Source organism: Mustela erminea, chromosome 2, assembly GCF_009829155.1.
Source record: "Mustela erminea isolate mMusErm1 chromosome 2, mMusErm1.Pri, whole genome shotgun sequence".
NCBI classification, from domain to species: domain Eukaryota; kingdom Metazoa; phylum Chordata; class Mammalia; order Carnivora; family Mustelidae; genus Mustela; species Mustela erminea.
Window position 1 is genome coordinate 15,742,864 of NC_045615.1, and position 22,348 is coordinate 15,765,211.

The window sequence follows — 22,348 nt, forward strand, 5'->3', positions numbered from 1 at the left end:
AGAGTCTCTCATGGTTCACCACCCCTGCCAATTTCCCTAATCTTTATTCCTGCTTCCAATCAGAGAAGTCAAACATGCACCCTAATGAATCACATAGGATCTTCACTTCTAGTTTGTTCACCCACAGCTCCCCTATGCCAGCGGCCTCTGATGAGGGCATATGACGCCTTCCCACTCCTCAGCCTGCCTTTGAATCTCTGCCAAACACAAGTGCTGATGGCTGACTCTCTTGCTCTAGCAAGCTCTGAATAAATAGCCTTCACATGTTCTCATTTGGTTGGTGTTTATTTCCACACTTGTTATCAACCATCAGATTTGTTCAACCAAATTGTCCAACTTTTTGTTATGCTGAACAAGGAGGGAGCAAAGAAAGTGGACCGGTGGGGCTCTCTGAGAGTTTAAGGGGCTGGTCCTGAGAATGTGGGAAAGGCCCTATGGCGTGGCCACGGGAGGCAGATAATGGAGACCTGACTTCAATGTGAAAAGTAAGACATGCCAACTGTAGATAGTCATCACAGTTTTGGTCAAATGTCTGCATTTTAAAAAATTCTATATAAAAATGACATACAGAACAAGGTTCCCTGTCTTTTTCACCATGTTTCTTATTCTGTGAGGGAAAAAGAAAAACAAAACAACAGCAACAAGTTGGATTTTCTAATCTAACTTTGTCCTCTGAAATAGCAGGGAAGTATTTGACCTTCTAACTTCCCGAAAATGTTCTTCAGGGTGAAAATTGCCTCTCTGCCCAGCGAAAGATTGCTTTTGGAAGTGTCGATGGAAAACAAATCAGATGTGGTACTGTGTGTGGTTGGTTTGTTTTATAAACACAAGGACAAGGCATTTTGCAATCAAACTGAGAAATGCCTGCCTTGGTCCTCTTCTCTGCTAAGGGGGAGGGGTGGGCAGCCTATGGAGGGACTCTGTGCCATCCTCCCTAGAGGCCAGGCTGTAGGTGGCAGAAAACACAGAGAAGGGGGCTGGTTGGCACTTCTGGCGTAGCCTTTCACATGAGCATCAGCCAGCATTTTTCCTCAAAATCCTTTGGCCTCAGATATTGGTCTCAGTCTTAGTTCATTGATGGAAAGTTGGAAGGTGAGAGTTTTGTCAGTTCCTTTGCATTCTGAAAAAATGCAGTGATTGGTCATTTTTTAAGATTATGACTCATACAAACAAAAAAAGAGTCTGGGTAGTTAGTGATTCTAAATGAGTAGGGATCTAGTCATTCTTTTTATGAATCAGTAGGAAGCTGATTATGACATCTCAATGTCAAACGAACCCTGCATTTATTCATAGTAGCTGTAAGCTTTTCCATTTCTTACTGTTCTTATATTCCCAGACATGCTCCTTCTTATCATTCCTTTGTTTAACAATGATCTATTGAGTATGAAACATTGTGAGAATCTTTCCTGTAGAGTTTCTTTTTCTTTTTTTTTTAAAGATTTTATTTATTTATTTGATAAAGAGAGCGATCGCAAGAAGCATAGAGGCAGGCAGAGAGAGAGAGGGGGAAGGAGGCTCCCTGCTGAGCAGAGAGCCCAATGAGGGGTTCGATCCCAGGACCCTGAGATCATGACCTGCGCTGAAGGCAGAGGCTTAACCCACTGAGCCACCCAGGTACCCCACCCGTAAAGTTTCTGTTGATGACATCTTTCTTATTTTCTTTTGACCACCAGTGAAATCACAAACTCAGAAGAATCCAGAGGGCACTCTGAAAGAAAAGTATGGCTTATGGAATTCTTACTAGTGGAAAAACTATGAGAATCTGTGGAATAGTCTCTATAAACTCTAATATTCACATACTCTAAGTCTTGAGGACTATGGGAGTTTAAGGGTGTTTTTAAGAACATTCAGCCTCATTCACTCCAATGCAGTCAAGATCTAGAAAAGCTGTCATTTATATAAGGTCACATATCAATTTAGAGCGATTTCTGTCATCAGATTTAGAATAGAATTTAAAAGCTCACATTATCTATCAGTTTCTCTCTGGTCTTCATTCTCTCCAAAATGTTTACCCACGGCGCACTCTGTGCCATAACTCGGAATAAACAAACATGAATAACTCAGTCCGCAAGTTCCTAGTCCAGGGAAGGAGCTATGGAATGAGACAGACATAGCACAGCAAGAGGAGGGCTGTAATGCAGGGGTGTACAAGAATCAGTGACAGCACCGGAAAGAGAGCCTCAGATTCACTTGGTGAGGTCAGGGGAAGCATCGCACAGGGAGTGGGTTTTGAGTTTTGTCTGGAAGGATGGGAAAAGCATGTGCAAAAGTATGAAGTACAAAATGGAAGACACATTTGGGGCATAGTAGCAAGTTCAGGAGCAGCTACCCGGGGATGGGATGACATTTTGGGCAAACAACTGGGGGTGCTGGAGAAGTTGGCTGCGTCCTGGCTGTGAGAGGCCCTTAAGTGCTGGGCTAAGTAGTGTGGCTTCCATCTGCTGTAGGCATTGTGGGGTCCCCAAGATTCTCACCCAGAGAACAGCACTACAGAGTTCCCAGTTTGAAATCAAGAGGTCAAGGCTCTCTCTCCCTTGTATTAATTGAGGAGATCTTTTCCTCCTCGACTAGACTGTATTCTCTTTTGAAGAAAGGATGATGTCTTTATTATTGTGTCCTGTAGTTTTGTTCTTCAAAGTGTGGTCCAGGGCCCAGAAGACTAGCATCACTTAGGAACTTGCTAGAGTTACAGAATCTCAGGTCCTTGGATTTGAACAAATTCTACCAGTGATTTGTACACATGTTAAAGTTTGAGAAACGTGATCCTCAAAAACTGTTTTGTACATAAAGGCTGCTAAAGGATGTAGAATCAGTTGTCATTGAAAAAATGCATTTTAACAGCAACTGGATTTTATTTTAGTTACTCCCTGAAATAGCCTAATGGATTAGATACCTAAAGTAAGTTGCAGGAGGAATATATATATATATATATATATATATATATATATGTATTTATATGTGTCCTCCAACTCACAAAGCTTAAGGAGGTCTCTCCACTGAGGGATGCTTTATTGGGGGGAAAGAAGTCAACTAAGGATGGTTAGCTCAAACTAAATCTTGTGTTGGTGGGCAAGCATAAAGGAAGCAAAGTTTGAAGAGAAAGTGCCCTTAGGGAGGGGATGGCCTCATGCTTCTTATGGCCCTTGTCCCTAGAATGAATACTTGCACATGAGTGGCCTGCGGAGATTTGTGGAAGAAAAGATACAGCTGCTGGAGAAGGCCATTGACCAGTGCTTTGCCCACATAGAGCAGCCTCTGCAAGAAGGAGTCCAAAATGCCAGGACTTCCTACCGACGGATCCTTGGGGCATGCCTGGTGGTGAGTGAGCCTCTCCAGGGAGGACCTGTGTTATTCAATGACATTCACCTTATCTCCAAGCTCTTTTTGCACTATTCCATGGCTTCTGAAGGATAAAGATATAAGTGCCAGGTTGTATTTATTTAAGGCTAACTGTTGAAAAAAGAGGCTTCTCATATCAGTTTTCTAGGGCTGCTATAACATAAAATACCATTGACTGGGTCATTTAAAGGGCAGACATTTCTTCTCACAGTTGTGAAGGTTAGAAGCCCAAGATCAAGGCAGTGTAACGTTGGTTTCTCCTGGGGCTTCTCTTTTTGGCTTGAACATGGCCATCTTCTCGCTGTGTCCTCCCATTGTCTTTTCTCTGTGTGTCCATCCCTGGAGTCTCTCCCTCTCTTATAAGGATACCAGTCCAGTAGGCTTAGGACCTACACTTATGCCCTCACTTAGACCCCCCCAAAAGGCCCTGTCTTCAAACATAGTCACATCTGGGCTCAGAGCTTCAACAGGTCAAGTCAGAGGAATACAGGTCACTCCATGACACCAGTTAAGAGTAAGGAGTGATTAACAACACTGCTGATGTGACAAGGACAGTGCAGAAGTCTCTAGACCTGGGAGTAGTGCATAGATTGTATGTTGTTGCCATTGTTGTGATATGAGTTGGAGAGTTAGAACGTTGGCAGTGAGAAGGTGGTGTGTAATGGAGCTCTACATTTCCGTGGGCTGAAGGAATAAAGCAGTGGGAATGATCGTGGGGTCCCTGGAGAGGACTGTTAAGAGTTTTGACACAGGAGAATGAGAGACAAGAATGCCTTCCCTATGGCTGTCCGGGGGCTGAATGTCCATGAATATAGTATGTGCACACGCACTCCCTCATGCATCCAGCCAACGTGGATGAAATGCTTACTCTGGTGCCAGATACTGTACATTACTTGATTCCATCCTCACAGCAATTCTGGATGCTAAACACTCTTATTATTGTTTAATTTTACAGACTTACAGAGGCCGAACAACTCTCTGTGGCCTCATATGGCATCCACGTCTACCACAGGCCCATCTGTCTTCAGAGCCCAGATGCCCAACCCCCACAAGTGCCTGTTGCACCCCCTAAATGTGCTCGGCAAACTATGGCATCTACTTGTAATGGCTGACCAGTTACGTCGTTTCAAATGTGTCAGTCCCCATAAAAGTACGAAATTTGATCCACAGATAGCCAGTGTCACCTGGCCTGCTCTGTAGCAGGCCACCCTGGGAGTAGATCCTCCAGCCCCATTCAGGTGACTGTACCCCCAGCCAACGCCGGATGGAGCCTCACAGAGGAGCCCTGAGCCAGCACCGGCCAGCTGGGGGTAGAGTCAGCCTGGGCATGTAGACTTTCCACCCCTCCCTCCCTCAACTTGGCCACATAAGAATGGGCTTTGGGCCTGGAACACTTCCTTATGGAGAGATAAAAGAGCCTTTAGCCTGTACGGGGCTTATCGCCTTGCTTGGGAATATTGTTCTCTGCTTTATGCTCAGTGAATACTTCTTTGTTCTGCTTGGTATAGGCATCCAAGGCCCTTGGGCAAGCTCCCAGTTGTCTGTATCTCAGATTCTGTGGGGGAAAGCTTGGGTCTTGGTACTGCACACAATGTGGGATGTGTGCAGGACTGTCACCCACAGTGGCTGTGGCATGGGTCTGCTGGCCATAAGGGACCCATGCATAAGGCTGGATCGTGTGCACACATTTCTCCTCTTGCTGTCAGTAAACGCTGTACCACTTGAGCCTAGTGTACAGAATGTCTGTTCTCCGTGACCTTGAATCATGCCCTCATCTCTTCTCTAGGTGGCCTTTATCTGCCTTTTGACCTTAGCTTCACAGCTTGGCTATCTTGTGAATCGTGAAACAGCCAAACCATATCTGAATTCCTGACCTACAAAACTAGTGAGCGATACTCAATAAATGTTTTTTGTTGTTTTAAGCCATTAGGTTTGGGGTAACTTGTTTCATAGCAATAGATAAGTAAGTCACTCTGGGGGAGAATGGCTTCTGTATGATGCTGAAAGATCCCAGATCACCCAAAGTGAGTAAAAGCATTCTGAGAAGGTGAAGACACAAAGTGGAGACCATTCCTTTCATCTCCATGAAAGAAAGGAGCGGTTCAGCCATCCCCAGACCTTCACAGGATGTTGTCCCATGAACTGTCTCGTCTCCTCAGTTCTGTAAAGGTATTTTTCTTGGTGACTCCAAACATGTCTGAGGTGTCTTTGATAGGCCACTTTCCTTTATGGTCAGAAATTTGGGCAAACATTTATATGCTGACATCATATTGCTATATAATATAGAAAAATAACCTAAAATGTGTAATAATAAGAGAGTGGTAAAATGAATTAGGTTATAGCTATATGATATTATATTTTGTGGAGATTGAAGTAATTTTTGAAAATATTTGCAATGAATTGAGGAAATGTCCTTACTATAATACTAAGTGAAAAGGACAGAATATTAAAACATACATATGGTATGATGCTAGTCATAGCATGGGACATATACTTGCACTTGAAACAGAGTTCCTTAAAGCATGTATCATTGGTCACAAGAACCTCTACTGAAATTTCGGTCTGTGCAAATGTATTTTTATTCTTTTTACTAGGGATCACCATCTGGTAAGGTTTATCAATATCTCTTGTGGCTCTCACTTCATCATATTTTTTTTTTTTTTGCCTCTGATTTGTGAATTTATTTCTCTGGGAAAAAATATGAAGATTCAGAAATCAAATTACATTTCATTAGACATTTAACAAAGAGTACCAAAAAAAAAAAAAAAAAACAAACCTGGGTTACGCTTGGAAAATGTGAAACCTATAACCCCGGTAGAGTCATAGCACATTTTCATTTAAAAATTGTTCCTTTAACAACTGTTCATCAAGTACTACTTACACTGTGGCCAGATGGTGAGTACATCAGGCTGGATACGATGCCGTGCCTTTTCCCAACAAGCTGGTGTTTGGGCAGAGAAGCCCGATGAGTAAACAGACAATTATAAACTGTATGAGGAGGTGGGGATCAAAGAAGCATAGGGCGCTCTGGAACTCAAGGCATGACTGCTATCCCCTCTGCCTAGCTTAAGCCTATGTTAAAAGATCATGTTGTCCTACTCTTCCCTGTGATTCTTGGTCATAGGCTTTGGCCAAAGGCAATCTGATTCTGATCCCATGGCATTCTAGTGAACCTGTACTAACTCAACTAACTTATTGTTTAATTACCTAGAGGAGTAGAGGAAACCAGGGCTTTCACCAGACTCTGAAAGCTGTTTGCCTGAAAAATGGCGTCTATGCCTCCAGGACCCTCGCAAGAATAGATCTGAATGAAGCCATCACTCAGCCCATCTATGACCAGATTGATCCCGTTTTTGGAGGCATTTTTAGGTAAAGGATTCTTTCTCTTGCTCCTTCACGAACAAACAACTGAAGAGCACTGGGCCAGAGTCTCATCGTTAGAAGAATTTGTGCTTTGGATCTGGAAGTGTAAAGAGTAGCTTGCAACCGGAGGAGGAGAGCTTAGGGTCTGGCAAAACACAAAAGCCTTCTTGGTTGAGTTTCCTTCATTTCTCACGGTGACCTGGAGTGCAGACAGAGTTGTTGCTTTCAGACTAATATTATGATTTCCAGTATTTTTCAAATATCTCATACAAGCAGCAAGAGATATATTTTCTTGTGGATCGGAGCCCCGGGCAGGTTATTTTGGTTGGAGAGTGTGGAGTTAAAGCAAACACACGGCCTTTATAAATTTTCCCGAATGCAAAAAGGCAAAGAGGCTGACCGATGACTCTTTGTTTTTGACATATCACGTGCTTGCTCCCTTACTAGCTGTGTGAGCTTCACAGTGCCTGTTCCTTCCTTGACCTTCAGTCCTTTTCTCCATCAACAGAAGCAGACTGTCCTCATCCCCCAGTGCAGGAGCCTGCCCCCAGTCCCCCTCCTTCGCCTCTGGCATTTCGCCACCTGCTCCTACTCAAACCATTCTTCCTTTACTGGATTCTTACTCATGTTCCCCTGCCCTGCCCCCATCTTCCTTTAAACTCCTTTGGGCTCATGCCATCTGTCTCCCCTATCCTGTTTACAGGTCTATAGCAAAAACTCCAAATTCCTTAGAACAGCATTCAAAGGGCAGGCATCTGGGTGGCTCAGGCAAGTGTCTGGACTCTTGATTTCAGTTCAGGTTGTGATCTCAGGATTCTGGGATCGAGCCCCATGTTTGGCTCTATGCACAGTAGGGAATCTGTTTGGGATTCTCTCTCTCTCTCTCTGTGCCCCTCCCGCAGCTCTCTTTTTCTCAAATAAATAAAATCTTTAAAAAAAGATGCAATTCAAGACATTCTACCTGCCTCCAGCTGGCCTTTCCTCCCTCCGCCCACCCTGTTGCTCAGTGCCCGCTCCCGGCTCCAACCAGCCTGGACGGTTGCAGAGAGCAACTGACAGGTGTGAGGACCTGTGCTAAACACTGTGCATGCATGATCTCATTAGATCTCTCAATGGCCCTCCCAAGTAGCTTCTGGCCATTTACAAGGGACAAGCTGAGATTCAGAGGACTTGATGTAGCTTTTCCAGGGTCACGCGGCTCAGGGGTAGAGAGCCAGGATTTTAAACCTATGCCCTCTCCTTTATAACCGACTGTTTCTTATTCTTGGGAGATTCTGAAATTTCGTTCATTGTGTTGTCCCTACAGGAAATAACTCCTCCTCCTTTTTACTTTCCCAAATCTTCTGCATCTCTGAAGTCTCTCCCTTTCAAGAGGAAACCCCCTGGCAGCCGGGAGACTGACTTTTGAGGTTGAACAGATCAGTGTCCAAAGTCTGGCTCTGTCACTTACTAGCCATGTGGCTGGGCACACATCAGCAATCGTCTCTGAACCTCAGTTTTCTTGTCTGTAAAATGGGCATCACTACACTGGTTTCATAGGCTTTGATGTCCAGGACCTGGCCCAGCACAGTGCCTGGCACACGGTAGGAACTCCCTAACTATTGGTTCTCATCCCCCTGGCTTAAAAGCGAATGAAAGGGGACCAGCTAGTTCCTTCTTTGTTTTAGCCCCACAGTAGCCACTGTTGTTCCTTAACATTTTATTTTGTTTCTTCTATAGAGCTGGAATGCCCACTGGTTCCACTTTGCTGCCTCACATAGAAGCTTTTAAGCACTCCCTGCAGGAGAAAATGATGGAAATTGGAGTAAGAAATGGCTGGAAATATGAAAGCTACAAAAAAAGTTTCCTGATCCAGGAGGTGTGATTGTTGTAAAGGGGAGAGGGCAGGGAGGTGGGGCAGTGCTTTCTTTCCAGCAGGAGTTTGAACATGTTATGGGCCTCTCCCCCCTTGTTCCCCTGGAGTGTCCAGGTCTGGGCATGTCTCACAGCAGGTGGTCTGGGGCACAAAGCACAGTGGGATGGGGTGGGGAAGAGCAGCCCTGAGACTGCCATGGGGGGTGGGGGGTGGGACACCGGGTGGGCTCTGTGCCTTTTCGAGGCAACCAGCCGGGAATGCTGAGGTTGCAAAGGAGACTCAGTGTCTAGGAAGAATCTCCAAAGAATCCTAAGATGTACAAACACTAGAATGCACCTGTAACACTTTCACTAATCTTCTATCATTTTTGCCAAAATTATGAAGTATTATTCAAAGCAGGGAAACTTGAAAGACATGTCATTTTTCTTGCAGATCATTTTAAAATTCTGAGTAGCCAAGATTCTTCTATGTGACCCATTTTCCTTTAGGCTGTCTTAGTCTCTTCAGGCTGCTGTAACAAAATAGCATAAGCTAGGTAGGTTATAAATAACAGAAATGTATTCCTCACAGGAAGCTGGAGGTGCAAGGTCAAGGTTCAGGCAGATTTGGTGCCTGGTGAGAGTCCACTTCCCAGTTCATAGATGGCTGTCTTTTCACTGTCACTTCACATTGTGGAAGGGACAGAGGAATTTGCTAGAATCTCTTCTGTAAGGAGGATAGTCCCAATCCTGGGGGCTCTGTCCATATGACCTCATCATGTCCCAAAGGCTCCACCTCTCATGCCATCACCTTGAGGATTAGGATTTTAATACATGAACGTTGGGTGACACAGATATTAGGCCCATAGCACAGGCCCAGCCCAAATGACATGGCAACGCTAGAGAATGGTCCCATGCCTCCCCCTTAAGACAAAGCTCCTGCCTATGAGAAGCTCACAGCCTAGTGGAGGAAATGCCATGTGGACGGCCAAGCATAATAGAAGGCGGAGGGGAAAGGTGACCACACGTGGGAGCCCCTGACCTGCTTCTGTGGAAGGATTTGGCACCAATGGCCTTTTTTTTTTTTTTAAAGTATTTTTTTTAATTAAATTTATTTATTTATTTTCAGAAAAACAGTATTCATTATTTTTTCACCACACCCAGTGCTCCATGTAATCCGTGCCCTCTATAATACCCACCACCTGGTACCCCAACCTCCCACCCCCCGCCACTTCAAACCCCTCAGATTGTTTTTCAGAGTCCATAGTCTCTCATGATTCAATGGCCTTTTGTTAATGCGGGTTCACAGATAAGCGCCATCCTGGGAGGCCTAGAGGATTACATCCTCAGAAAGAAGAGGAGGATCTATGAATCTCTCACCACTTCTGTTCAGAATGACCTGAAGCCCTGTTATGAAGGTAGGGGCTCCAGAGGGGCAACCCATCCACTCCCTCTGGGGTCTTTCTCTCAGCTTCTTCGGCGGCGTCTTCTTCTGCGTTCCCCCTCAAAGCATTTGCTCTCCTGTATCCTTAGTCCTTCTCAGACACTTACTCCATGAACTGAAAACCAAGTAATGGCGAGGGTGTGGGGAGAGGTGATGCATGAGTCATTTTTTATCTGTGTGTTTCCAGTGCTTTCTGACCACCCTTTCTTTGTCAATTTGTCTTGCTTCTCCTGTCCTTGCTGCATCTCCGCTAACTAAACTATAAAACCCCTTATCCAATTCTCATTCTTATGCCCCTAAACTATTTGTAAACCCTTTTTCCAACTCCTTCTCATTTTGGCGGTCCCATTGATTTTTCTGCTGGGGAGGCACTGGAATTTTGTAAACTACTGCTTAATTCACTCATTAGATTTTCTGAATGATAGTTACCTAAATGTGGAGAGTGTTGATCTTTTTCTACCATGCGATTAGTAAACATTTTCCACTGTGTGGAAAATGGTGCTGCATGTATGAATACATGTGTGTATGCATGTGTGTGTGTATATGTGTATGCATGTGTGTGTATGTGTGGATGTAGACCTCTGTACACTCTGTGTATATATATTTTTTCTTTGCTTACCTTTCTTTCTGATGCTGAAGATGTCTGAGCAAGTCCTTGCTGTGGCGTGACCATGGCTATCATTTTTGCCAGAGGCAGCTCAGATCGCTGGCAAAAAAGCCTGTGAGAGGATGAAAGATGTCCTCAGAAGAGGGGTGGAGCGGCAGGTGGCCGAGGGCATGTTTGAAAGGGCTCAAGAAAGGATGCGGCACCAATTTCAGCTACTGAAGGTATGGTACATTCATAGTCTGAACTCCAGTCAGGCCCCTTGGGGGAGTCAAAGAAGAGGATACAGAAATGGGAGACATAGTAAGTCATTCGGGCCCAGGTAGAGCCGATGGCTTCTGCAGGGCAGGGGGTGAAGGGAGGCGGAATTCGTGCCCATGACACCAAAAAAGAAGACCAGCTGGTGCTGCACATTGTCCCTTCACTGTGCCCAAATGCACAGGATCTCTGTGGGGTGTGACTTCAGAAACGCAGCCCCTCCGGCTCTCTCTCACACCCTTCCTCTTTACTGGGGCATCAGTAGAACAACTGTGATACCAGATGGGGATCCTTACCTCTTGACTTACATGAGCTCATTTAACCCCCCAGCAAGCCTGTGAGGTAGGGGCTATTGTTGTTCCCATTTTACAGGTAAGTAGACTGAGGCAGAGAGAGAGGGAGATGTAACGACAGGCCCCATAGCTATGAAGTTGCAACACTAGGATCTGGGACTAGATAACCTGGTTCTAGGGTCTCCCACAATAGCTAATCTCTAGGCAGATTTTTCCTTTTTTAAAGAGGGAAATGTCTGGTCTGCATAACATATCAATCAATCAATCAATCAATGCCAATAAACTATTATAGGTCAGTCAGGTATGACACCGAGCAGAGAATCTTGATTTGATTCTGTTTATCTCAGAAAACAGTTCCTGACACTTTCCTTGAAACTAAAGCATCTATCAAGGACCCCTGGGCCATCATGTCTGAGTTCTGGTTTTCTTTGCAGACCACAACCTTCCCACGTAATACAAGTTCTTTGTTTTTGTTCAAGCCACTGTTGGCCCCTCCTGGCCATGTGAGTTTCCACGGTCTTCTGCCTTGGTTGGGTCTGAGTTGACCCTCTCCTAAATAGCTAAGGAACCTGGCTAGTTGTTTTTTCCATTCACCTCTGAACCAATCTATGTCCTCAAATGTTTCCACCCTGCCTCTGCTCAGCCCTGTGTCCCTGTCCCCCACCCCAATGTACTTTTGGAAAAATACCTTTCTCTACAATATGAAGCATATCATTTCTCTTTGAATAGGCTAAGAGGCATCTCATTTGCCAGTAGCAGTTTACTCTCTGTCATTTAACATATTATCATAGTCTACAAACACATGCAGAAAATTGGCTAAACCCTACAGCATGTGGTCCTCATTGGGTGTATAGAAATTGGCCCTGAAGGAACTCCCCCAAAACAACCACTAAAAAAAAAAAAAAAAAAAAAAAGTGATTTGTACTTTGACCATGTACAAACGCATCTTAAATGACAGAATGTAGAAAGTTGAAACTGGGCAAGGCCACAGAGCATCCCCATTCCCTGATCTTATGGACAAGGGGGCTGAAGCCCAGAGAGCCTACATTACTGCTCAAGGCTCACAGCTAGACCTGAGACTAGAGCTTAGGGTTCTTAGCCTGATGTGTTGAAGAAAAAAAGCAAGAGTGAGGAGATCCAGCCTTAAAATGAGGCTGTGTGAGGCTAAAGGGAAGAGTCAGGTATTTTTCAAAGGTAGTCAAGAAATGGTTAGAAGAGGGAAAAGGGTTTTCATTGGTTGCAAGACTGAAATAAGAAAGAAGACATTTCTTAGACAGCTGGGACAGAGCATCAGGAATGTCAAGCGTGGTATGCTGCACAAAGCAGGTACTCAGTAAACATATATCCAGTGACCGAATGAGCAAAATGTTGGTGGTTAGTGACCAACACTTCCCCTCTTTTTCCATCTCTGTAAATGCTGTTCTCTCCCCCTCCCTCTACCTCCATGAAGCCTCCTTAGCTCCTGACTCAGTTGGGCAGCACCAGAGGTCCAATCCTCTGTAAGTCTTGATAGGCAGGAAAGGAGATATTGAGACGAGTGGAACCCCCCAAAACGTTGTCCTGATGACTCCTGAGCCATTTGCTGTGTGCTATGGTGGCCCACCCTTGGACTGACTTTGATTTTAGCAACCCCAGTCTATACACTCTCTGGTTGCAGGATTAGGTGGGTTCCCTTTCATAATCTGAACTTTCCCTTGGGCTGTGCCATCCTAACAGAATGACCATGTTTTGTTGTACAGAATGGAATCACGGAGAAAGTGAAGGGCAGTATCGCCACCATGCTGACCCTCGCTTCATCCCAGGGGGATGGTCTCTACAAGGAACTTGCAGGTGAATACATAAAACTTTTGCATAAGCGGTGACCTTGAAGACACCCCCTAGCTCTGGTTGCCCTTTGCAGGATTTAAAGAAGTCAAGTTAGGATGAATTTCCAGGGTATGGGATGGAGAAGTTCATGGGTGCCCCACTCTTTGTGGAGCACCCACTTGAGACCACACATTATACTCAGGCTTTGTGTGCAATATCTCATAACGTTCTCATATTAGCCCTCAGAGGGAGATGGTAATGCTCCATTTTGCACATGCAGAAACAGAGACTCAGATTAGATAATGTGCCCAAGGATGCATAGCTGGAAAGTGGCTCTGCCACCTCCATACACCCATTCTTTGAAGTATATGGCTTCTCATGAAAAGGCTCACTTACTGGTGGTGGTAGAGAAAGGTTTCTCTTCATCTCCCAGGAGACTGGGGATGCATGACCAGCTGCCTATGCCTTGTTGCATGTAATCAAATCTCCTCCTTGCCATGTGCTCCAACAGACCTCCTGGTATAAACTGGAGAGGGTAAACTAGTACAAAAGCAATTGGGAAATTTCTAGAAAAATTAAAAATTCACATATCCTTTGGCCCAGCAATCCTACTTCTGGGATTTTATCCCAGGGTATCCTCATACATGTGCAGAATGGCATGTAGATGAAGTTATTCAGGGCAGCGTTGCTTATGATGTCAAACATTGGAAAATGCAAATATCCATCGGTAGAGCACTGGTTGACTTAGGCACACAACAAGTGGAGGACTGTGCAATTGCTAGAAAGAATAAAGTGGCTTTTTAAAAAATGCAGAGTAGCAGTATGAAACAATCTCCAAAATATATGGTAAAGTGAAAAAAGGCAAAGTGAAAAACTGTGTGTAATATGTTGCCATCTGTGAGGGAAGAAAAGGAAACACATATGTATAGGCATAAAAATTGCCTGAGATACACAAGAAACAGGCCACACTGGCTATCTACAAGGAGAGGAACCAGGAGCCTGGAGGACAGGGAAGGTGGGAAATTTATTTTGCAATCTGTATGTTTTGTGTCTTTTTAAAAATATTTTTATTCTTTTAAAGATTTATTAATTTATTTTAGAAAGAGAGAGAGCATGCATGTATTAGCATGATAGTGGCAGGGGGTAGGAGCAGAGGGAGAAGGAGAGAATCTCCTTCTCTTCTCCACAGTCTCCACTGAGTGTCGAGCCTGATGTGGGGCTCAATTCCACCACCCTGAAATCATGACCTTGAGCCCAAATCAGGAGTTAGTCACTTTAACTAAGTCACCGAGGCACCCTTCTTTTGTGCCTTTTAAATTTTAAACTGTGGGCACAGTTGCCTGCTGGAAAAAAAATTGACCTGATGCCATTGCTCTATGTCACTGAGTATGTCACAGTGAAAGATTTGGCACAGCAAAGGAAACAGTCAACGAAACAAAGAGGCAACCTACAGAATGGGAGAAGGTATTTGCCAATGATGCTATAGACAAAGAGTGATATCCAAGATCTATAAAGAACTTCCCAAACTCCATGCCCAAAAACAAATAGTTATGTCAAAAATGGGCAGAAGATGTGAGCAGACACTTCTTCAATGAGACATACAAATGGCTAACAGACACATGAAAAAAATGTTCATCATCATTAGCCATCAGGAAGACTCAATCAAAACCGCATTGAGATACCACCTTACACCATTAGAATGGCCAAAATTGACAAGGAAAGAAACAACAAACTTTGGAGAAGCTGTGGAGAAAGGGGAACCTTCTTACACTGTTGCTGGGAATGCAAGTTGGTGCCGTCACTTTAGAAAACAGAGTGGAGCTTCCTCAAAAAATTTTTAAAAAGAGCTACCCTACAACTTGGCAATTTCATTACTGGGTATTTTCCCCAACGATACAGGTGTAGGGAAAAGAAGGGCCATATGTGCCCCAATATTCATAACAGCAATGTCCATGATAGCCAAACTGTGGAAGGAGTCAAGATATCCTTCAACAGATGAATGGATAAAGAAGATAGGGTCCATATGCACAGAATATTACTCAGCTATCCGAAGGGATGAATACCCAGCTTTTGCATCAACATGGACAGAACTAGAGAAGATTATGCTAAGTGAAATAAGTCAAGCAGAGAAAGTCAGTTATCATATGGTTTCACTTATTTGTGGAACATAACGAATAGCATGGAGGACATTACGAGAAGAAAGGGAAAAATGAAGGGGTCAGTTGGAGGGGGAGACAAACCATGAGAGACTATGGACTCTGAGAAACAAACTGAGGGTTTTAGAGGGGTGGGGGGATGGGTTGACTGGGTGATGGGTATTAAGGAGGGCACATATTTCATGGAGCATTGGGTATTATATACAAACAATAAATCATGGAAAACTACATCAAAAACTAATGATGTACTGTATAGTGACTAACATAACATAATAATAATAATAATAATAATAATAATAATAAAAGAAAGTGGTCAGAGCTATTTCCAGAGTAAAAGCCACAGCTGCTGCTTCTAAGCATCTATCTTACACTTCTCTCTTGCTCTGAAACTTACTACACTCTGTCTCTGGTTGGTGAGAAACACATCTAATCTGTGCCCAATAGTCTCCCATGAAGGTGATAAAATTCCCTTATACTATACTTTATTGAACTCTCTCATGACCTTCTGACTAGGCCTTCACAGGAAACTGTTTCAAGATTATAGTCATCCAGTTATGTCTTCTTTAAAGAACTCCTGGGGCTCCTGGGTGGGTCAGTTGGTTAAGTGTCTGATTTTGGCTCAGGTCATGATCCCAGGGTCCTGGGATCAAACCCCTTGTTAAGTTTCCTGATTCATGGGGAGTCTGCTTCTCCCCCTCCCTCTGCCCCTCTCCCTGCTCTCTCACTCCCTCTCAAATAAATAAACAAATACAATATTTAAAAAAAGAATAAAGAACTCCTACTCGCCAAAGTTCTTCCAACTGCCCAGGTCTCCCACAAAAAAAAAAAAAAAAAAAAAAAAGTTCCACTGAATTTGATGTAAATTGCCCCTGCCATAATTTAAGATCATTTCCCTTTCTTTCCATCAACGGCAGATATATACTATGTAGGGTGTACTGTGCCAGGAGCCAAAGAGGTCTATAAGAGTCCCTGCTCTGAGTCTTACCTGCTTGGTAAAACAAGATGTGTGATCATGTATATCAAAATAGAAGATAGTATGCATTCACTGCACAAGTGATTATAATGACCTCCTAGGTATTGAGTAGTATTCTTGGTGTCGAGAATACTGCAGTGATCAAAAAAGACAAAAATCTCTGCCTTCATGGAGCTTCCAGCCCAGTGGGTAGAAGGTAGGCAATAAGCAGAACAATAAATAAAATATGTGACATGTAAAAGGTAGTAAATTCTATGGAGAAGAATAAAGCAGAGAAAGGGGAGAGGGAGGGCTGGGAGTGGGTAATCAAGGAAGGTCTCACCAGGAATGTGACATTTAAAAAAAACCAAAAACCTGTCAGAGGGAACACAGTTGGCCACCAGATTATTCAGAAGACAGTGGTTATTCAGCACTAGGATCTTGGGTGAAGTTCCATATAATTTGGATCCAGGAGTAGAGCCTGAAAAGATAGGTTGGATTTATGAAGCAATGAGGAGAAGAGAGACTTTCTAGACTCAGGAGCAAGACAGATAGACTCAAGGTTCTAAAACCCTTCTTGGTCATGAGTCTCATCACTGGCCAGGCTCAGGGTGGGTGAGTCTGGGTAATGATATGGAACATGTAGAGCCCAGGTGGACTGGAAAAGCATTGAGGAGCAATGCCAGAACCAACCCCAGGGCCAGTCTGAAGTGTCCCTCAAAGAGGACCATATTACTCTGAGTTCTCTCGAGAAACAGAACCAATAGGATATGAATATGTGTGGAGAGATAGATAGATAAACAGATGGATAGATAGATTTCTTTTAAGAACTTGGCCCATATGAATATGAAGGTTTGCTTCGTCCAAAATCTGATGGGGGATGCCAACAGGCTAGACACACAGGAAAGACTTGATTGAGTTCAAGTACAAAGCAGTTTGCTGTAGAAGAAGGAAGAGCTAATGTTGCTGATGAAGTCCAAAGGTGGTCATCTGGAGAATTCCCTCTTGTTTGCAGGAGACCAACATTTGATATGGCTAGACCACCACCTAATTAGAGGAGGCCCACCCATGTTGTGGAGGATGGTCTGCTTTACTCAAAGTCTGCTGATTTAAATGAATATCTTATTCAAAAATATGCTCACAGAAACTTCCAGAATAATGTTTGGCAAAATATCTGGGCACCATAGCCCAGACAAGATGACACCTAAAATTCACCATCGTAAGGATATAATTTCATTGCCATTCATGAGGTGAAAACCCAAGAGGCCAAAACAGAGAAATTCACCTAGAATGAGAACTGCTGAGAGCGGAGGTCATAGGAAGGAGAGAGAAGCCTGGAGAGGACTTAGGGGAGGTTTATTGTGTGGTGGGGTTTGTATCTCCTTTCACTGAGCTCTTGCAAAGACTCAGTAAAGACCCAGTGATCTCCTGGACCTTTTTATGGGTAGGTTTGTGTTTCTTTGGAGGGTGACCCCTAGGCTGAGATGAGCCTTAAGGTAAGAGCATGAATGCCCAGTTTGATCAGGTTTTTTAGTAAAAGAAATTGATCAGACTATCTGATCTCTAAGTTCCATCCCAGATATCACATTCTGGGACAAGTGATGAGATCCTCAGGAGATTTGTTTTCTGTGGACATTTCTGAAAAGGACACTAATTCCTGATGTATGCCTTTTGCTCTTCTGTAGATGTCAAAAGTGAATACAAGGAGATGGAAAAGCTACACAGAAGCCTGAAAGAGGTTGCTGAAAATGCGGTGCTGCGGAGAGGCATGCAAGATTTCCTTCTGAGAATGTCCCCAAGCAAAGCTGTTCCCCACAAAGCCTAAATTTAATTCTCAGGGCTTAGCACCAAGTAGATGAAAAATAAGCTTGGTGCCAAAGAACCAGAATCACTTCTGTTTTTAAAAATCTAATAAAGAACATCTTCCAATTGTTTGGCCTTTATATAGAATATAAAATGCAAAATATTGTTACTTCTGGCATCAGCTGACTGCTGAGAAACACCATTTCACTTTTATTCAATAGTAAAAAATAATCATCTTGAGTCCCTAACGGAGTTCTAAAATTTTAGGGTCTAGAAACTCGTGCTTCAGCAAAGAAAAATACTAAACATTGAAAAATAAATATTATGGAAAAAGACATTGCATAAGAAAGCTATGGGGCCCCAGTTCTATTTCCCATTTTAATACTAATGAGACTTTTGGGTAAGAAGGTAACAGCGTGCCATGGAAGCAACATGTGTTTTAGGGCAGACAGACAAGAAGAGACCTGGCTTTACCCTTTCCCAGGGGTGTTATTTAAGATCAGTACTTCTCAAACATTTTAGTAAAAATTTATTGAGAAACCTAAAGAGTTTTTGTTAATGTGGATTGATATTTACTGTATTCATAGACCAATGGAACAGAGTAGAGAGCCCAGAGAGGGACCCTCAACTCTATGGTCAACTAATCTTCGACAAAGCAGAAAAAAATATACAGTGGAAAAAAGACAGTCTAGTCTCTTCAATAAATGGTGCTGGGAAAATTAGACAGCTATGTGTAGAAGAATGGAACTTGACCATTCTTTTACACCATACACAAAGATAAACTTGAAATTGATAAAAGACCTCAACGTGAGGCAGGAATCTATCAGAATCCTAGAGGAGAACGTAGGAGAACATAGCCTCTTTGACATCGGCCACAGCAACTTCTTTCAAGATATTTACTGTATTCAAAATTAAAACTGAGAAAAATAGGAAATAATTATTTACTAACTCATTTAATAAACTTTTTATATATTAATATAAAAACATATTTTTATGGAAAAACTATATTCAGAAAAATTTAGCGAGAAGAATGACATTATTTACACTTTTGCAAATCTCTTTATTCTCTGGCTTTATAAAAGACAGCTGGATTCTATTATCTGTTTCTGCCTTGTCACATGTTTTTAGTTGATGTATATGAAGAAAATACAGATTCACACAGATTTAGAGTTGGAATGTGGAAGAGCACTTTGTAGCCTTTTCAAATAATTTCTGGATATTCTTCTTTGATCCAATCTTGACAAAAGATAGTTTCTTAACGGCTAGTTGCCATATAAAATCTGAAATCATATTGGTGAGCTGTTTGATATTTTATTACATTAAAATATATTTCTAGCTCACAATCTGAATGTATCTTTTACGTCCATGATTTTGTGGCATTGGTCATTTTGAAAATATTTGTCCACTGAATTAAGCAGATCTTCCAAATGACATATTTCATTATATAATATACCACAAAATCAGACTTGTTAATATCTCTACCAACTTAATCAGGAAAGTCTTGAAGTATTCTTCAAGAAGCTGTCAAGTTCATGGTAAAGGATACAAGTTTTATAAAAATCTCGATTTTACCCTTAAAGTTTATCTTATGATTGGCAACAAATATTGTCATTTGCTTTCTTTGAAGTGGTAAGTTCATTTTTGTTTATTTTTGAGAAAATGTCCGCCACATAATCAAGTATGATTAACCATAGTTTGTCAATTATTATTTCAATTCTAAATCATGTTTTGTGGGGGAAAAGTCAAGTTACAGCTGACAACTCAATCACACAAGTATTTGCCTTTAAGGTAGTAAAAGTGCCTTAAGTTGTGCTGCCCTTTTGGTCACACGAAATAACAAAACAGCATCTTCTTAAGAATCAATAATTAATGGAACAAATAACTTCTACTCTTTCATTAGGAGCATTCTTTTTTTTTTTTAAGATTTTTTTTATTATTTGACACACACACAGAGAGATCACAAATAGACAGAAAGGCAGGCAGAGGGAGAAGTAGGCTCCCTGCCGAGCAGAGAGCCTCATGTGATGCTCTATCCCAGGACCCTGAGATCATGACCTGAGCCAAAGGCAGAGGCTTAACCCACTGAGCCACCCAGCTGCCCCATTAGGAGCATTCTTAAGTGAAATTTGCTTTAAAATAAAAAACCAAAAAACTGAAAGTATGCAGTGAAAAAAACAAAAGCTACTAGTATAGTTTGGTGCCATCACCTTGGTTCATGCTAAGGTGTCAGTGGTTTTGTTCAAATTTCACCTTTGTTTTTAAATCTCTAGCACAAGTGTCAACATGGTCAAAACAACAAAGAAACAAACAGCATCTTAATCTTAATCTTAATCTTAATCTTAAGCCTCACCTGGGAGACCCAGAGAAGTGTTTTAAGGGCTGCATTTTGAGAACTACTGGATAAATTATTTAAACTATTTGAGCTTCAGGTTATTTATCTGTAAAATGGCGATAATGGTTAATACCTACAACAACACTACTAGAGTTGTCACGAAGTTTGAAATTATGTTTACAAAATATTGACATGTGATACTTAATGGCACTTGATAAGTGGTTATTTTGGGGCAGAATAGAGGTGGCATGGTTTAATGGTAGTTTGTCAGGAGACTTGAGTTTCGATCCCATCTCTGCTTAGTACTAATAAGACCTTTGACAGTTCCTTAACATCTCTAAGATTTCATTTCCTCATATACCAAATGAAGGAAGTGAACTAGAAGATTAAAAATCTTGGCTGCTTTGATATTCTAGGATTTTAAATCCTTCCACTTTTATTTTAAAGTTTTTTTGCCTGAGTAAGAAAAAAAAGTATTCATCCATGTAGGTGGGTCTCCCTGGGTCTCAGACCCTTTCCATTTTAAACTTCTAAACACACAGGTTGACTGCAGTTTGTATAGTTTCACTTTTTATTTTTCAAGTGAGGGATGTGGAAGACTTGAACTTCCAGCCATGTAGCAGTAGGAGTAACAGGGACCAGATTTATCTCTGATGTTAAGCTATTTAAAAAACAAACAAAATTTATGAAACAGCAATTTTCAGGTATAGGAAAATAGTACAGGACAATGATCCTTGAAAGCAAGGAAACAAACAAGGTAATCCCTAAAATTACCCCCTCCTGCTGCCTAGATAGAGTTTCTAGGCCACTATACAGAGCCTGACAGTCTCCTTGAGTTGAAGAGACAGTGTTCAGAGTTTGGGAAGTCCGAGATGGTTAGAATTCATAGGGTGGATTACTGTGGAGAAGAGAGCAATACAGACAGAAAGCTCCAGAGATATGAAGTAGAACTCTCTTGAATCTTTAACTGAATACTGATTAGTACATAAAACTACCAAGAAAGAACCACTGGAAAGAAACAGGCAGAAAAATCCCCAAATCCTATATCAGGTTAGGAGTAGCTAGAGTGGACAAACCTCCTTACACATGGGGCATCAAACAGAGTCCTCTGAAGAATCTGTCTTAGTAGTGGGTCCACGATAATTCTAGTCCACCCACCTAACAGAGATTAAAAACAAGCCTCAGAAGGATCAAAGTCTGTGATTAACTAAATCCTAGAAAAAAATACAAAAACATTTAAAGGAATAAAAGTTCCAGCACCCAACAACAGAAAATTCACAATATATAATATCCAAATAAAAATTACCAGGCAGGCAAATAAACAGGGAAATATGACCTATAATGAAGAGAAAAATCAATAAAAGAGACCCAGAAATGACACAGGTGATAGAATTAACAGATAAAGATATTAAAATGGCTATCATAAATTTACTCCAAACACTGAAGAAGATAGAATAAAGCATAACATAAGGAGAGAAATGAAAAAACTTTAAAAAGACCTAGAGAACTTCTAGAGATTGAAGATTTAATGTTCAGATGGGAATAACAATAGAATAGACACTAAAAAAGAAAATATTACTTTAGAAAAGGTAAATTGATATCTTTGAAGTAATCAATATTAATTAACTTGATGGGAGAAAATTCTTTACAATGTATACATCTGTGAAATTGTATCAAAACATCATGTTGTAAGATGTTGTAAGATGAACATAAGGGAAAGAAAAAAAAAGAGAGTGAGACAGAGAGGGGGAAGCAAACCATAAGAGACTTTTAGTGATAGAGAAACAAATTGAGGATTGATGGAGAGAGGTAAGTGGGAGATGGACTAGATGGGTGATGGGTATTATGGAGGGCACTTGTTGTGATGAACACTGGGTGTTGTATGTTGTATGTAAGTGATGAATCACTAAATTCTACACCTGAAACCAATGTTAACATATATGACAACTAACTGGAATTTAAATAAAAATTGAAATGAAAACAAAAAATAAAATAAAACTTTGTACACTTCAATTATCTTACAATTTAATTTGTCAATATACTTTATTAAAACTGAAAAAAAGAAAAGATCAGTGAACCTGAAGATAGAGCAATAGAAAAGAGCAAAAATGAAACACAGAGAGTAAAAAAGTTTTAAAAATAAAGAGAATATCAATGAACTATAG

The 22,348-nt window shown here is 41.9% G+C and overlaps 1 protein-coding gene across 4 annotated transcripts in view; it reads left to right on the forward strand.

The window, feature by feature from the left end:
- Positions 1-17,978, forward strand: part of NUGGC (nuclear GTPase, germinal center associated) — a 52,597-nt gene extending 34,619 nt beyond the window's left edge. For 2 of the 4 annotated variants that reach the window (XM_032332322.1, XM_032332323.1), the window contains exons 13-19: positions 3,154-3,318; positions 6,551-6,708; positions 8,422-8,560; positions 9,845-9,953; positions 10,671-10,807; positions 12,874-12,964; positions 17,734-17,978. In XM_032332322.1, the coding sequence (XP_032188213.1) occupies positions 3,154-3,318; positions 6,551-6,708; positions 8,422-8,560; positions 9,845-9,953; positions 10,671-10,807; positions 12,874-12,964; positions 17,734-17,873 (939 nt within the window). In that variant the 3' untranslated portion in view covers positions 17,874-17,978. Of the gene's footprint in view, positions 1-3,153; positions 3,319-6,550; positions 6,709-8,421; positions 8,561-9,844; positions 9,954-10,618; positions 10,808-12,873; positions 12,965-17,733 lie in introns of those variants that run through there. The other 2 variants (XM_032332325.1, XM_032332326.1) reach the window with 2 other exon arrangements.
- Positions 17,979-22,348: the final 4,370 nt, after the last annotated feature.